This window comes from Leuciscus leuciscus, assembly GCF_965113295.1.
Source record: "Leuciscus leuciscus genome assembly, chromosome: 5".
NCBI lineage: Eukaryota > Metazoa > Chordata > Actinopteri > Cypriniformes > Leuciscidae > Leuciscus > Leuciscus leuciscus.
In genome coordinates, this window is record NC_138729.1 from 44,994,743 (window position 1) to 45,011,462 (window position 16,720).

General features: G+C 37.8%; 2 protein-coding genes across 2 annotated transcripts; one reads left to right on the plus strand and one right to left on the minus strand.

The window, feature by feature from the left end:
- Positions 1-8,098: 8,098 nt before the first annotated feature.
- On the minus strand, positions 8,099-10,614 carry h2az2a (H2A.Z variant histone 2a). The gene is made up of 5 exons (XM_082170418.1): positions 10,461-10,614; positions 9,148-9,225; positions 8,847-8,960; positions 8,629-8,758; positions 8,099-8,530 (listed from the first exon to the last, which is right to left on the minus strand). Exons 1-5 carry the CDS (start codon positions 10,461-10,463, stop codon positions 8,469-8,471), a joined length of 387 nt encoding a protein of 128 aa, XP_082026544.1. The 5' UTR covers positions 10,464-10,614; the 3' UTR covers positions 8,099-8,468.
- Positions 10,615-11,996: 1,382 nt separating this feature from the next.
- On the plus strand, positions 11,997-14,699 carry purba (purine-rich element binding protein Ba). Its single transcript, XM_082170362.1, has one exon. The coding sequence runs from the start codon at positions 12,012-12,014 to the stop codon at positions 12,984-12,986; it is 975 nt and encodes a 324-aa protein (XP_082026488.1). The 5' UTR covers positions 11,997-12,011; the 3' UTR covers positions 12,987-14,699.
- The last annotated feature ends 2,021 nt before the right edge of the window (positions 14,700-16,720 follow it).

Below are 16,720 nucleotides of genomic sequence, written 5' to 3' on the forward strand. Positions count from 1 at the left end.
GAGAAAGAGAAGGAAAAGGAGAAGAAGAGCGATAGCAAGGCAGATAGTGAAAAGGGGGACAGTAACAAGGGCGAAAAGGCCGCTGCGGTTAAGAGCAAGTAAAGCTGCGTATCATCACTGCTTCCGCCACATCCGTCTGGACACATCCCTCCATGTCCCTCTGCCACACACAAACACCTCATCTTCTCATCTTCACTTTCATTTCACTAGGTATGGCTGATTTCACCTGCTGATGCATCAAGATATCTGTGCGAAAGCATCGAGTCGGTAACAAAAGCATTCAAACGATGTTTTCTGTATAGCACTCAACAAGAGATTCAACAAGGTCTATGCAGAGAGTATATGGAGTAGTTCACCCAAAAATGACAAATTTTCTTATCATTTCTTAGTTTCCATTTTTCATACAAAAGAAGTGGATGGCGAGTTAACTTTCAAGCTTTCCAAAAAGCACCATAAAAATGTCATAAAGATTGTCCATGCAATTCTGTATTCCAAGTCTTCAAAAGTCATATGGTTTATGTGACAGAAATCCTAAAACTTTGAAATCGTGAGGTCGTGTTAGGATAGGTCATGTAATAACCTAGTGCAAAAGTGCAAAAGTTCAAATGAGATTTGTGACCTCATATGGACCACTATTAGGCACCATTCACACAGCATATGTTTTTGCATCATATTGTTTTATGTAAACATGCACTAGATGGACGTGTTGGACCTCATGCATGACGCAGTGCTCAAGTTAAAAGAACTCTTTAGACCTTGATTTTTATTTCTTTTCCCCCTGCATCATGCGTTTTTAAATGCAAAAACACGTTCTGTGTGAATGGCCCCTTTCTGTGTACCTTTTTTGGCAGTATAAATCACTATGCACTTCTTTTGTATGGAAAACAGGAACTGTTAGGCCCTGTCCCAAATTGAGCGCTTCATATGCACTTTCTGTCTTGTGGACTTACGATGGCTGCTGCATGAGACCGCAGGGTGGCCCATTTGTCATTTTAGGTTTCAGAAGGGTGTTACCAAGTCTTTTTGAGATAATTTGCGGTCGAAATGTCCCTTCGATGCGCACTGAAGCGAGCTCCACTGCAGACTTCTTCCCGGCAGTCAAAGCTGCGTTATGTCACGAAAGGGCGTTTAAGGTGCCATGTGGGACAGGGCCTTAGTCTAAGCTACAACAACATTACATTTAGTCTAAGCCAGGGGTGTCCAAACTCAGTCCTGGAGAGTTTAGCTCCAACTTACTTCAACACACCTGCCTGGAAGTTTCTAGAGTGCTTAGTAAGACCTTGGTTAGCTGGTTCAGGTGTGTTTAATTTGGGTTGGAGCTGAACTCTGCAGGACAATGGCCCTCCAGGAGCAGGATTGGACACCCTTGGTCTAAGCTATTCTTTGTGTCACACACTAAAGACAATAATACGGAAAGATTAAATAGATTAAATGATGACAAAATGTTCATTTTCGTGTCAAGACGGCAACTTAAGTGACGATCAGACGGCAAAGACCCCATTCACACCTGGTGTTCACGTGCCATTAGTAGTGCAGGACAGCACAAAGGAAGATGATGCCATGCAAGGCAAAATTAACTGGTTCCAACCTCTCGGTGCTATTTGATTTAAAAAAATAAGTGAGTTTGGACTTTGGAAGAGGTAATTATTCACAGAGCAACAGCATATCCATTATATAGAGCTTCACTCGAGTCCTGAATGTATGTCACGAGCCAAGCACAGGAACAGGCCACATCTCCTATTGTTTCCAGCGATATTAGGGCATCTATACCCACATGAACGAAATTGTCCAAGCTCGTTTCATTAAGTTCACTCGTAGGGTAAAGAATGTTCATTCACATTCTCATGCAAAGCATGCATCATTTTTTAACTTTAATGTATGCATCCGGCCATCCGTTCATGGTTTCCTCAATTGCAAAGGTCACAGCACGGCAAACGTGGCGGCATGGAGTTCATCAAGTTTGGTGGGATTAAAGATCAAATATTTATGGATTTCTTGGGGAGGGTTTCAATGTTTAGATTTTGGAGAGAAGAGTGCAACTGTAGTGTGGGAAAATCCTTCTGCAATTTAGATTCTGACGCTTTAGACGACGACTGCTGCTAAATATCCCTCTATTCCTTATTGTGTTCAAAAATGACCTCCTCTTGATTGATTCATTCGTGGTGGAGCAGATGTCAATGTTTCTGAAGTAAATCTTCCTCTGTCTCATTTTCTCTTTCTCGATGTCTTTCTTCCACTTTCTCTTTCTAATCTGTGGCATGTCTTCCTTCTGAAACTAGATGAGGTTCCTGTCTTTAGCTCTTTCCTTTAGTGTTTCTGCTCACAAATAGGTGAATTTCATGAACAAATGTCCAGGTCTCCTCTGAAATAAAAAAAATAAAATAATTTGCATAATTAAAATGAAGACTACTTTGAGGACGATTAAGATTCGTAGCGCCCCCTCCCAATGGCCAGCTAACAGGGAATGTTCTCAGAACTTTGGCTAAAGCTCTGGCAAGGGAAGAATGAGCAAAAAAAAATTCAGTAACATTAGTAGAAGGTTCGGTCAGAGTTACCTGGTCTTTAATAATGTTCTCAAAATGTTAGCACGAAAACATTATTTATACATTGTTCATGAAACTTTTTTCTGAAACAGTTTAGCTAGACTTCTCTATTACAGTAAATATTTAGTAATACAATTATTTTATTTCAGTTAATTAATGGAGCCTTTTCATATTTCCAGGGTTCTCAGAAGCAGAAGTCGGATAGTTGGGGTAAACTTCTAGGGAAGGTGACAAAAAATATAATTTTTGTATTTCCATTTGCTCCAATAGCAAAAGAAACAATCTGTGATAGAGTTTCCACAACTTTCCAAAAGTGGGAAGATTGATTAGGTCAGAAAGATGTCAAATTTGCTGTCACTCCCTCAGCCGTTGTATTATAATATGTTTGTGTATATTTGTTGTGGGGTTGATTTGTTTTTGCGTACAAGAGCTTTCAGGCTTCAGGAAGCAGTGTAAACGTGACTGGTCCGGTTTGCTTCTCACCCTGCAGAAGACAGGCTGGCCATAGAGAGGGCAGAGGGGTCACAGACAGTCACACACACAGCAATAGAGAAGAGCTATTAACCGTCACATTACTACCGGTACTCCAGATAAACAGCCACTACATGAACCCATTCAGACAGCTAAATCAACCACCTCCAATGACCCTTCACAATGCTTGATCAATGATTACAGGACGCAGATTCTGTGACATTATGGGTTGATGTCTCGTTTTAGCTGTGAGAAAGCATCAGGATTGTTTCTAAAATGTGATCTGATCTTCATCTGTCACAATAAATAACCTTATGAAACAAACAGCACTCAATACTTTGCTAAATCTTTATTTAACAAATGATTACAAATTCAACATCATGGATGGAAAAATAACTAATGAATCCAGTATTTTGGCTTCCTCCTTTCACATTTGAAAAATCTTTTGGTTAATGCATCTTAAATGGGTGTTTAGTTCATAAACCTTTGTGCAAATACAGAGTTAAAGGTCTGCCCACAGAATACTGTTGTAGTAGTAGTGTTTAGCAAAATTGGGTATTTGATTCAATGTGTCCCTTTGACAAAGACTGACTGGAGATGAACCCTCATTATCCTTGATTTTAATTATTTCCATCAATGGTCTTGATTTTTTTTAATACAATTTGATCAATAAATATATGGCGATTGAAAAGACAGTTACATAGTGTTGCCCATACGGCGTGGAATCCACATGTACCAGATGGACCGGATCTGGGCCGACTCTATGTTGCTGTCTGGGACATGTTGTTTGTTAAATAAGACTTGCCCGATGAGACTGGATCACACTTCCGGAAAAATACCATTCCAAAGAGTCCTTAAATGTTAAATTGTATAAATAAGTCATTGGTTTCAAGAAAAGTCAGTAAAAATAGGGCCCATACAGTGTTAATATGAGGGATTTTTCTGTACTGATTTTCTACAAGTGTTCCCGTCGTATTTTGAATTACGCGTAAAGTATTGTTTTAGAGTTACATGAAATGTACGTCACTCATTGGATAATGTCCTGGCTGAAAATGACGGTGCATTTTCCATTTTTCAACAGATTGTTTTTCTTACAGTGTAGAGACAATGTGGTGACAGTGATGTTAAAGTGAGTCTACTGTTCGGACTCATTTTTGCAGCAACCTTTGGGTTGTAAAAATAATCCAAATAGTAGGTCTGGGATTATATTGTAATCCAAAAGAGTATAGAAGAGGGAAGAGCCAAGAGCAAGATTTCCGATAAATGTAATAAAACAGTTGTCGCAATTATTCATGAAATGAATAAATCAAGAGGAGGTTCAATTTGCATGGCTTGATTCACTTGGAGCTTGACAATATGAGGGGGTGGGATAGATTTGCTTGATGTGTGTAAAAATGTACGTAAATGCCTTAATCATGAATCTAAACTGCTTAAAAGAGTCCTCACGTTTTGTGCATCTCGACGACACTGTTTCAGAGATGGTTCAGGAGTGCTGACACTTTAACTGTATGGCTGCTAACTGATACAGTGATGTCCCCCTAAAGCCAAATAAAGCCATTTATCAACCAAACGTACCATATGTGACCTCTTTGTCTCGTGTTGTATCAAGCAAACACAACACACACACACTACAGTTTTTTTATTTACAGACTTGATTTGCTGATACATAAACATACTCTTAAAACTAAAGGTTCCAAGAGGATTTTTTTTTTTCACAGTGATGCCATAGAAGAACCATTTTGGGTTCCTCAAAGAACCTTGCAGTGAACCATTCTTAAAAGAACATTTTTTTTTCTTAGTGCAAAGAACATTTTAATAATTAAAAGAACTTTTTTCTAAGAACATTTTGTGGAATAGAAAGGTTCCATGTTAAAAGGTTCTTCATGGAACCATAAAAGCCAATAAAGAACCTTTATTTTTAAGAGTGTTAATCATTCAGTAGGCTACCATGATTTATACTAATAATGCATGCTTTGGAAAAAAACATAATCGGAGTTTCAAGGAGGGCAGTTAGCATGTCTCAAAAAGGCATTAGTCTGACCGAAATGCATAGTTGTATTACTGCATGTCATCTGAGGGAGACTAGACAGAGCGTATAAATTATGCATCTGTTCTCGGCTAGACGAATCCAGAACAACTCCCAAATGTAATGCTCTCAGCTCTTTGGGAATCAATCACATTTAAACCTAAACCACTGGGTGATTCTCATCCTTTACTGTATGAGATTTACCTCTGAGAAAGACTTGAATGGATTTTCTGATATTGTACTTAACATACAGTATATGTGTTAAAAAAACTCAAAAAAAAACTGCATATACTATAACATATGTTTTGCTTTACATTGATCAAAAGTGACAATGAAGACATTTGTAATAATGTTAAAAAAATGTCTTTCAAACAAATGCTGTTCTTTTGAACTTTCCATTCATCAAATCCTGAAAAAAATGTTTTCCATTAAAATTAAGCAGCACAATGATTTCTACATTAATAATAATAAGAAATGCTTCTTGAGCAGCAAATCATCATATTCGGGTTTTTTTTCTGTATTTTGGATGAAATAAATGCAGCCTTGGTGAGTAAAACAGACTTTGTTCAAAAACATTACAAAATCTTACTGACCTCAACAATTTTGAACGGAAGTGTAAATAGGAATATAAAGTCATGATTATTTTATGATAATTATTGACAGACTGCACATTATTTGTGTCTTGCTATATGGCTATTTTCCAAAAAGACCTAAATAAATATTGATTTGTTTAAAAGATTACTTAATGCAAGAAACAATTAAAGCTGTGGAAATCATTTGTCTGGCATAACTCATAAATACCGTTTAGTAGTCTACAAACCTGTTTTTTTTTACCACTGAAAGATGTAGGCCTATTTTATAATTTTACTCAAATGTACTCTGTCTAAAAAGAAGTCCTGAAATATTTGATCAGCTAAATTATTAAAAGACAGCAGATTCTTCACAGAAGTGATCAAGTGCCAGAAATCTCAAAAGAATGAACAGAGAATATTAATGGTTATGATTACACTGTCAGCTGTAGAGCAGAATAGTAATATAGAAATATTTATTCATGGCTAATGTAATGCCAGCACAAACTAACTATAACACAAGAGAACAACATGATGAGACCTTTTTTTAATAATTAAAAAATAAAATGTTATAGAGGCCTACCTTTTTTAATTTATATATATATATATATTTTTTTTTAGACATTTATGTGATTTAATTAACCACTTATTTTAAATAGATCATATTTTAATACATAAAAATGACCAATATCTGTCCATGCATGGTGATGTTCAGGAGTGCAATGATTCTTGGCATAATTAAATGTTTAAAGTTAAAACAATATTTTGACTACTAGTTAAAAAAAAAAAAAAAGGCCTTAAAGCCTGCAGTACAGAATTATATTTATGGGATTGCCAACTTTTTCATTGATATTATTGTATCTTGTCCTCAGCCCCCTCCCTGCATTACTCTCTCTATTGCTATATATAGGCTTCTGCATTGCAGATGTCCCATAAAGCAAAGCCTGCAGTCGTGTGTGAGATCTTGTTTTAATTCCCAGGTTAAAGCTGTTCGATCTCTCTCTCACACACACACACACACACACACACACGCATTGACTGCATAAGTGATACAGCATGACACAGCAGAACATTGAAGTGTATAACACGCACAAACATGCTGCATGCTCGGTACAAATCTGACAAAGCAACAATAATCACCTTGCTGCAGTTGTCTAGGTCTAGGACATTTGAAACCGACGCTTTTGCATTTAACGTGAATGTTTTTAGGTTTGTAAATCTACAACAGCTGGACTATTTTGATACCTAAAGGGTTCATGTAGACTATTAAATTGGGCATAAATCAGTGCTCGTGTAGCTGCCAGTTTACTAGAACATGTTTGACCGTAAAAAGCCTAAACATAGGCTATCAGTGTTAAACAGAAAACCCAGGCAAACACTGTTTGGAGGATTTACTGTTAAATGCGCCAGTGCTTTTCTGAGTGAAAAAATGCTTTAAAAAAACTCACGCTGGGGGTTTAGTTAAAATATTTAAAATGTACGTGCGAAAGGGTTAAACAACTGAACTTACACAACAAAAGTGCATATTATGACAGACACTGTCTATTCAAACTTACCTGCAGCACATTATATGTCTTATTCAGATTCTCCTGTGAACTGCACACACGAGTGCCTGTCATCAAAATGTTTGTTTGTTTTATGAATGCTTATAAGAAGGGAATGATCATTTTTGTATTGAAACACACAAATATCCTCCCACACGCAAACAGGATACTTCATCTCAGGAAGAAAATAGGCTATACGTAAAAATGTGGTCTTTAGCGCCACCTAACGTCCACCCTTTGCGACGACATTTTACCTCCCGATGACAAAAATATATAGGCCTATATTTTGGAAAAAATGTCAGAAAATTAAATGCTGGGCTCTTTGATTTGATGATCTGTGAAATCAAATTACTATTATAAAACGCGTTTTAAAATTCATACTTTTAACTAGATGATGCTCGTTTGCAGCATATTTATAACAGCCGTCTGGAACTATCACTGGGTGGATAAATATTTAATACAATTTTACAAATTAATAATTAACTGTTAAATACATTTGATTTATCAGGGAATAAATAACATGCACTGCTGTGCATCTATTACTATACTTATCACCACACAAAATTATAAATGCAGTTATCAAATCTTTAGTAGACTGACACATACAAAAAATAAAAACATATTCGATAATTATTTAAATTTCATAAAAAGATGTTCTTAAGTTGGTCAAGAAGCACTCTTAAGTTAAACTAATTGCATTTAACAAATTTCCTAATAGCATGCAATTAGGTGTCCAAAAACATTACACTCAATTTGCACCCAAGTATAATATTTTAGTAAATTATTTCTGCAATAACTCCTATTTTTAAAATGATACTAAAGTGTACTTTTCTCAAGGTTGTCTCATTCATTTTATGCAAATAACACACATTATTTCTGTATTAACTCTGATTCAAATGGTATCACTTTGTCAGAAGAACATGGCAGATCAAATAAAAACAAACATTTTGGTTTTGTATAAAATGTTTTTATCACTTCCATTTTTCAGTATAAAACAGCTCCATAGCTCTGGCCAATTCAACAAACAATTCCACAGTCACAGCAGGAAAGATCAGACACTTCCTGTTTGTCTCTCTAAAATACCTGACATTTGGGTTGGGGTGGAGGAAGGGGGGGGGGCTTATTTGCCATTCTAGTTTTGGCAACATTAACACAAAACTCTAACGAATCACTTGTGGTTAGCTAGTATAACATTAATATTAACTTAAAAAAGAAAAGAAAAATAGAACGGATGAATGGATGAACAAGCCGATCTGGTCACATATCCCAAATGCAAGTCCTCGAGTCCATGTCAGCATAGCGATCCCAAAGGGAACTACGCAGTCTTCTGTTGGCCCTTCTTCCCGATCAGAGACTTATGGATGTGTGGAATCACACCTGCGAGAAGACACCAAACACGTAAATGATTCACATCCTCATCTGTCAACACATCAGTGTGTATGCAACACACACAACATAAACAAACTCCAACTTACCACCACCAGCAATAGTTGCCTTGATGAGGGAATCCAACTCCTCATCTCCACGAATGGCCAGCTGTAAATGGCGAGGAGTGATACGCTTCACCTTCAGATCTTTTGAAGCATTTCCTGCCAACTCCAAAACCTACAACAAGAATTAAACCTGATTAATAGCTTGCCACACATCAGCACATATTTGATTTGCAACATGCGAGTCAATGGCAGAGTCTTACTTCAGCTGTGAGATATTCAAGGATGGCTGCGCTGTACACGGCTGCTGTTGCTCCCACACGACCGTGGCTTGTAGTGCGGGTCTTCAAGTGCCTGTGGATACGACCCACTGGGAACTACAAATTTCAGATATGCATTCCTTAGAAAGTTGTATCTGACTTTTATTTGACTCGAAATATTGTGACCTAACAAATTCCACATCTACGCCCATTTCACTGAAGGCTATTTAACAAATGGATAATTTATTTTGGGAACAGAAAACCAGCATCGCCAGCAGAACAAATAAGAAAAACAGAAGCTTACCTGAAGTCCAGCCCTTTGTGAGCGAGACACTGCTTTTGCCTTGGCCTTGCCACTGTCTTTACCTGCCTTTCCTCCTGCCTACAAAACAATATATAGACTCAGATCCAGCGCATACAAACATATTCAAGTTTGCACAAAACAAACTAGCAGCATATAACAGTATGAAAACACAATTGTTGGGGGTTTAGGTTAATTGTACTCTACTATATGAGCTGTGCTGATTAAATAATATTATATTAAGAGATTGTTTTATATCTAAAACAATTTAATGTACTCTTTTTATTATATGTAAAATATATGCAATAAAAATAATTTTAAATATGAATTCAATTAATACATGTATTGATATTTCATTCTGTAAAACATTACGTTTTACATACAAAATTAAATGACACTTAATTTTAATAAATACATGTTCTTTTTATACGTAAAAATTATATGCAATCAACTGTAAAGTAATATATTTAATTGATCATACGTTAAAGTTTTTTTTATTATATAAAAAGTATGTCATGCGTGTCAATTATTGTACAAATCATGAAGGCATGTATTATTAATGCATTACCGGTATAGTATAAACAGAAGGCCTATTAAAAAAAAACGCAGGTTTGGAGAAAATACTCCACTTTTCTTGGCAATTTGCACAGTTTCCCATCCAGAGAGTATGAGTTAAACATATCCATTAGGAATGGGATCCTACTCTTCCTTCACATGAATTAAAGTTTACCTAAAAACTTAAAGCAATGCCATCTGCCACTTCACTGAATGCCAATGAGTCCTATAACAGCCTGTTAAAGCAGGTAAATCTCCCGCTCATATGACTGCCACCCTAAACTGGCAATATAAGTTGCCCGTGTTTCTGACATAAACCTGCACATACAAAAAAATGCATAACGCAATTCCTAGGAATTGGTGGTTTTTGCAGAACTACACAATAAATGAAAAGTGTATATAGTGATCAGCGCGAGCTCTCCACTGCCGCTGACGGATTAGCTTAGCTTTACTGCTTGGAGAAATTCCACAACAGCTGCGACGTATATCAACATAACCTTTAAAACATATAAGATAGATATGTTCAAGAATCAAATCATTTGCATTGGGACAAGAAACGTCGTGATATATTAAATAAAAATTACAAAAAGACTATTAGCACGCGCTACTCTCGCGGGCTAAGAGCGCTGAATCCAACCTGCGTTAGCTAGGAGCTAGCCGTAGAATATTTAAACAGACGACAAATGTGCAATATAACAAGCGGATGGACATTTCGAGTTAAAGGAAATGGTTATACGGACCAAGATAGAAAAATTTCATACCATTTCAGCGAGGTATTACTTTGAATGGGATCCAATGAGGTTTGAATAAAATCTATTTCGCCTCTTGACTCAGAGGAACAATAAACTCCGTTCAGCAGAGAACGCTCGAGGCATACCGAGAAGTGGAACCAGCCAATCAGAATATCCGTTGTTCGTTCGAATTTCGCGAAGGCCAATGAGATTTCAGCATGTATCTGCTTCTACCATCCCCCATCGATGAATGATGTTCGTAGAGGATAAAACGTAGGCGGGACTTTAATAGTGACAAACTGCCTGAAATTTACTCGATTTACAGAAAACATTAAACCTCTATATTTAGAAGTCGTAAATGATCATCGAGCATTACATAAACGTATGATTTCATGTTAATAACAAGGCTTAAGAGCAAGATAAATTATAAAACCAAATAGAAATTATAATCAAAATTTTACTTTTTAAAAAATCTTATTAATCCAAATCGTAAATCAAGTATTAAATTGATTTCTATATATTTTCTGTTGATAATAAAAAAATGTCACAATGAGACTCTTGACTTATAAAGAATAAGTGTATAAAGAAAGGGAGTTCTAAAACTCTATCTTTGATTTAACTTTTTTTTATACAGATTGCTGTACTTATGGATTATTACTTACACTTATATACACTAAGTCAGGGGTTTTGAAACTTTTTGATATCAAGGACCCCCTTTCCGAGACAGCCTTCCTCGTGAGAAAATATGAACGTGATTATTTGTATGCATAAAAACCATAGACGATAAAAACGTAAAAAATGCGAGAAAGGGCACAGAAGGCTGGTAAGCATGAAATGATAAATAAAATAAATAAGATGTTGTACGGTAAATAATTAATTGTGATCATACTGTCGTTGTATTAAGGCCAAAACACATGAATATCTGTAAAATATTTACTTTGCTTCATGTTGGCAGTGCGGCAGTCTTCCTGACTGTAAACCTCAAGGTAATTTTTTTTATTTTTTTTATTCGTATCAATAGTGTCTGAATTAAATATAATTTTCTGTCTTATTATTTATAAATGACATGTATTTTTAAATATATCAACGAGATACATGTATAATAAAAATTTATTTTACACTTTTTGTGATAACTTTATTTAGAAGTTCTTTTTTGTATATTTAAAGGGCTGGAAAATTGTGAATACCGCTGTAGTGAGCGACTGAGTGATGATTCTTTATGTACAGTTCGAGTGTTATCTGCAATAAAGTGCTTGTTTTTTTGTACGTTATCGACACCACTGTACGCCAATCGCCCATGGTACTGTCAAAACAATAAGGTGGGATTTACACTTTGACAGGCAGTCCAAGTGAGCCAAAGAGAATGGGGATGTGGTATTTACTCGCACAACGGACAGGTCGCGGGCCAATTGGAGAAGCGAATTTATGACTGACATGTCAAACGTCAAATCACAAGATGTTCCTAAGACAGTGACGTTCCAGAGCTATGGGCCATTCACACGACGTTCTCATGCCTCTGAACGGGTCAGAAGGCGGGACCTGACGACATACGGATGGGAAAAAATAACGCAGCTCTGGGTGATGGTGAAGATGGCGGATGGGGATAGTGGGAGTGAGCGCGGTGGAAGCAGCGGCGGCGGCGGTGGTAGCGGAGGAGGAGGTGGCGGTGGTAGTGGTGGAGGAGGGGGTGGAGGCAGCGGATTCCAGCCTTTCCAGAGGGATCAAGAGACCCAGGAGCTGGCGTCCAAACGCCTTGACATCCAAAACAAGCGCTTCTACCTGGACGTGAAGCAGAACTCGAAGGGCAGGTTCATAAAGATCGCCGAGGTCGGCGCTGGTGGCTCCAAAAGTCGACTGACACTTTCCATGTCAGTCGCGGCGGAGTTTCGGGACTACCTGGGGGATTTCATTGAGCACTACGCACAGCTTGGACCCAGCACCCCGGAGCAGATCGCCCAGTCCTCCAGCGGCGAGGACGGCGGGCCTAGGCGGGCCTTGAAGAGCGAATTCCTAGTGAGGGAGAATCGCAAATACTACCTCGATTTGAAGGAGAACCAGCGGGGGAGGTTCCTCCGGATCCGTCAGACCGTTAACCGCGGGCCTGGTGGTTTTGGCGGCGGCGGAGGAGGTGTGCCCGGGGGTGGCATGCAATCCGGGCAAACCATTGCCCTTCCTGCTCAGGGTCTCATCGAGTTCCGCGACGCCCTGGCCAAGCTGATCGACGACTACGGCGGGGATGATGAGGAGCTGCTCGGCGGCAGCGGCGGCGCCGGAGGTTACGGGGAGCTTCCCGAGGGCACGTCAATCACGGTGGACTCCAAGCGGTTCTTCTTTGACGTGGGCTCCAACAAGTACGGGGTGTTTCTGCGGGTGAGCGAGGTGAAGCCCAGTTACAGAAACTCTATCACGATACCCTTCAAAGCGTGGAGCAAGTTCGGCGGAGCTTTCAGCCGCTACGCCGAGGAGATGAAGGAGATCCAGGAGCGACACCGAGATAAAGTGTACGAGCGGAGAGGAGGAGAGGAGTCGGAGGGCGACGACATCGATGACGACTGACAGTGACCCGGACGGGTGTTCCCTTGCTGGGGCAACAACCTCACACTGAGCGAGAACCGCGCGCTGGAGTGGAACGAATTACCGTGCATGAAACGAAGAACATTAAAGCTCTATGGCGAATAAAGATGTTTGACTGAGAAACACTGTCATGTATATGTAAGAGAATCCTGTTTAAAGCAGTATAGACGATGTTTGGCTAGATAAATGAATATTTCGGCTGGCTGCTCTATAGGTCTTGTCATTTTGAAAGTTCTCTCTTTTACAAAAAGACCCCCTCCCCCCTCACTCCCTCACTCACTCACTCACTCACTCACTCAGAGACTGAGTTAACAATAGAGTCAACCGGGACGTTTAGTGTTAGTGTATCTACTATAGGTGTTTTTGGTGTTGTAGCCTACCATATGATGGAGAGCAAACCAGCATCATCTGAATGACGTGGTGTGAATTATAGTTAGCTCATTCGGAAAGTGTTCTCCGCAAATGTGTGTGTGTGTGTATGTATATATATATATATATAAATATATATATATAATAAGACTCAGATCAAACAGTGTAAAATTTGGAGACCGTTGAAGAGTTCAACTAGTGGGCACACAATACAGTTCAAGCAACAATGTACAAACAGTTAAAATGGTGCTATAAAACCATGCTCCGCCAACCTGCTCTGACTATTGAGGTTCACGCGGGCTGGTGAGTTTTATTTTGTTTTCCTCCTGTTTCTTGTCAGAGTCGAGCAAATCACTCTGATTGTATGTACTCAATTTGGAAGTGCATTAGTGCTGATGCCACTAAATTTACTAATGATATACTGGGCTTGATTTGGCTCTTTTAAAGGGAATGATACTGTAAGCCTGGTATAGGCTTAACATCAGGTCATGACAAATTGGAAGTTTTTGAATTAAATACGTGGAGAGCTTCGGTGACAAAACTGGAAAGGAAATAAAATGTAGAACAACACCCATCTGGCTTTAAATAGATTTATTTTTAAAAAAACAATATACAGAAATATATATATATATATATATATACAGAAATATATTTATACATAGACATATAGAATCAATTATAAATGCTTCCTGAACAAGCTATTTAAACAAATAAAACTCGGATGCAATTATATATAGGGGGACATTTCTTACTGGTTTTCCATACATTTCCTATATATAGTCCTTATGGTTGGAAGAGCATAGAAAAAAACAAAATTGTATACAAACCAGACTTGACGATGTTCTCTGTTTAGTTTGTATTCCTTTTTTCAACAACCCAAATGACAAAACAACACTCTTCTTTTTTATTATCATTCTCTTCCTCCGCGTATTAAGTTGTTTTTAGGTGTTACATTTCTGAGTCTTACTGCAACTTGTCAGCTTCTCTTCTAGATCTGTCAAAATGTGTGTGCCTGTTTGTGACTTCCCTCTGTTATCCCTTTTTTTTCTTTCTTACTACTGTGTGTGGGTGTTATACATTTTTTATTTGACGAGAGAGTGAAGTTTGATTTTCAGGCCTTCTTTAACCACATAAATTAGCCATACACACCATCTGGGAGCCATAGTAATTTTTTTTAATTATTACTAATTTCAATATCCATATAAGTTTTGACCTCATTCTTGTCTGTACTGTGTTATGTGATAAAGGCAGCTGTTCAGTCAAGTGTGTACTGCTGTAATTCTCCACAAACTTCCTTTGAACAATAAAAATTATCTTTGCTGAGAACATGAGTGTTCGTGTTTCCTCTGATTTAATGTTTCATTCTTTCACAATCCTTGAAAGCTGAATTTTGCTAACAAGAAAGTTTTGGAATCTGGAATTGCAAAAATAATGATTATTTTTTAAAGCCATCCCAGTTTACTTCAGCTTTTAATAAAAATAAAATAAAATGCAGTAGACCATAATCATCCATCCAGGTGTCTGCAAACTTCCAAAACAATCATATTTTTTACTTTACAAAATGTAAATCTTTTGAAATGTTTAGTCTGTAGCCTGTGTTGCTTATATTCATGCATTTTAGCTGAACTAGTCTTGCTATTTCACATTATAATTTCTAGTGATGAATGCATTGATGAGAAGGTGCCCTAAAAAGCTGCATTCATGCATACTGAGGTCTGATTTTAATAGGACTGCTCTTTCACAGAGCCTTGCTCTTATCTGTGTGAAACAGAATCTTGCAAATTCTCCGTTTGTTCCACTTCACAGATTCAGTTTGGCCTCAAGGACATTGCAAGCAATTTCTGCAGAGGTTTTTGCTTAGGATGGTGCAGTTGAAGACAACCCTGAAACCGCCTCTCATTAGAGGTGTTGGCTATAGGCAAGAATCACTAATGCTATTTCTCATACATAGAGATTTGAACATCCTGCGTTATTTCATCAAATCATGTTGAGGAGAGCTGTGCTATGACAATAAAATGGGCAACTTTTTTGATTTAAAGGGATAGTTCAAAAATGTGTATTCTGTCATCACTCACCCTCATGTCGTTCCAAACATGTAAGACTTTCGTTCATCTTCGCAACACAAATTAAGATCGTTTTGATGAAATCTGAGAGCTTTCTGACCCTTCATTGACAGTTACGCAACTGACACATTGACGCTTCAAAAAAGTTCATAAAGAGATCATAAAACTGTATGAATTGAGTGGTTTAGTTCAAATATTCTGAAGAGACTCGATCGCTTTATATCATGAACAGATTTAATTTAGGCTTTTATCCACATATAAAAATTGATCAACGAACATAAACAGAAGCTCAAGCGAACCTGCTTGACGCTCAAGGACAAACCTCATTGGTTCTTGAGGAAGCTCAAACGTGCTGCATAACACACGAGAATGAACCTCATTGGTTCTTGCACATCAAGCAAAAACGTGACAAGTTGGGTGCTTGACAAAAGGAAATAATAAAAAACTGAAAAAATTGGCACACCAAGGCTCCAAAAATGCAAAAATGTAATAGTGGACTTTCACACAGGTAATGTTAGAGCATGCAGGCTGTTCGTCAGACAATTAAAAACGTCATTCAAACATGCTTGAGCTTCCATTTACCAGCTGATGAATGTTTATATGTGAATAAAAGCATAAATTCAATCTGTTCATCATAAAGCGATTGTGTTTCTTCAGATAATTTGGACTAAACCGCTCAATTCACATGGATTATTTTTACGATCTCTTTATGAAATGTTTGAAGTGTCAAAGTGGTAGTTGCGTAGCTGTCAATGGAGGGACAGAAAGCTCTCAGATTTCATCAAAAAGATCTTCAAAGTCCACCCAAAAATAAAGATTGTGTCCAAGTTAGCCAAAGAGAATGGGGATGTGGTATTTACTCGCACAACGGACAGGTCGCGGGCCAATTGGAGAAGCGAATTTATGACTGACATGTCAAACGTCCAATCACAAGATGTTTTACTATCCAATCACATCACAAGAACATTTACTATCCTTAATGTCGTTCCAAACCTGTATGACTTTCTTTCTTCTGCGAATCATAAAGTGCTTTACTTTGAAGATTGTTGGTAACGGTCGGTTCCCATTGACTTCCATTGTATCTTTTGTCCATACAATGGAAGTCGTTCGAAATTATTTGGTCACCAACATATCTTTTAAGTTCCACAGTCATACGGGTTTGGAATAACATGAGGGTGAGTAAACCTCTTAGCAATGCCCTAGCAACCACCTGTTTTCTTTTCTATTTCCCATACATTTACATACGTTCTTGACACTTTCAGAAGTGTTCATATCATAAATGCT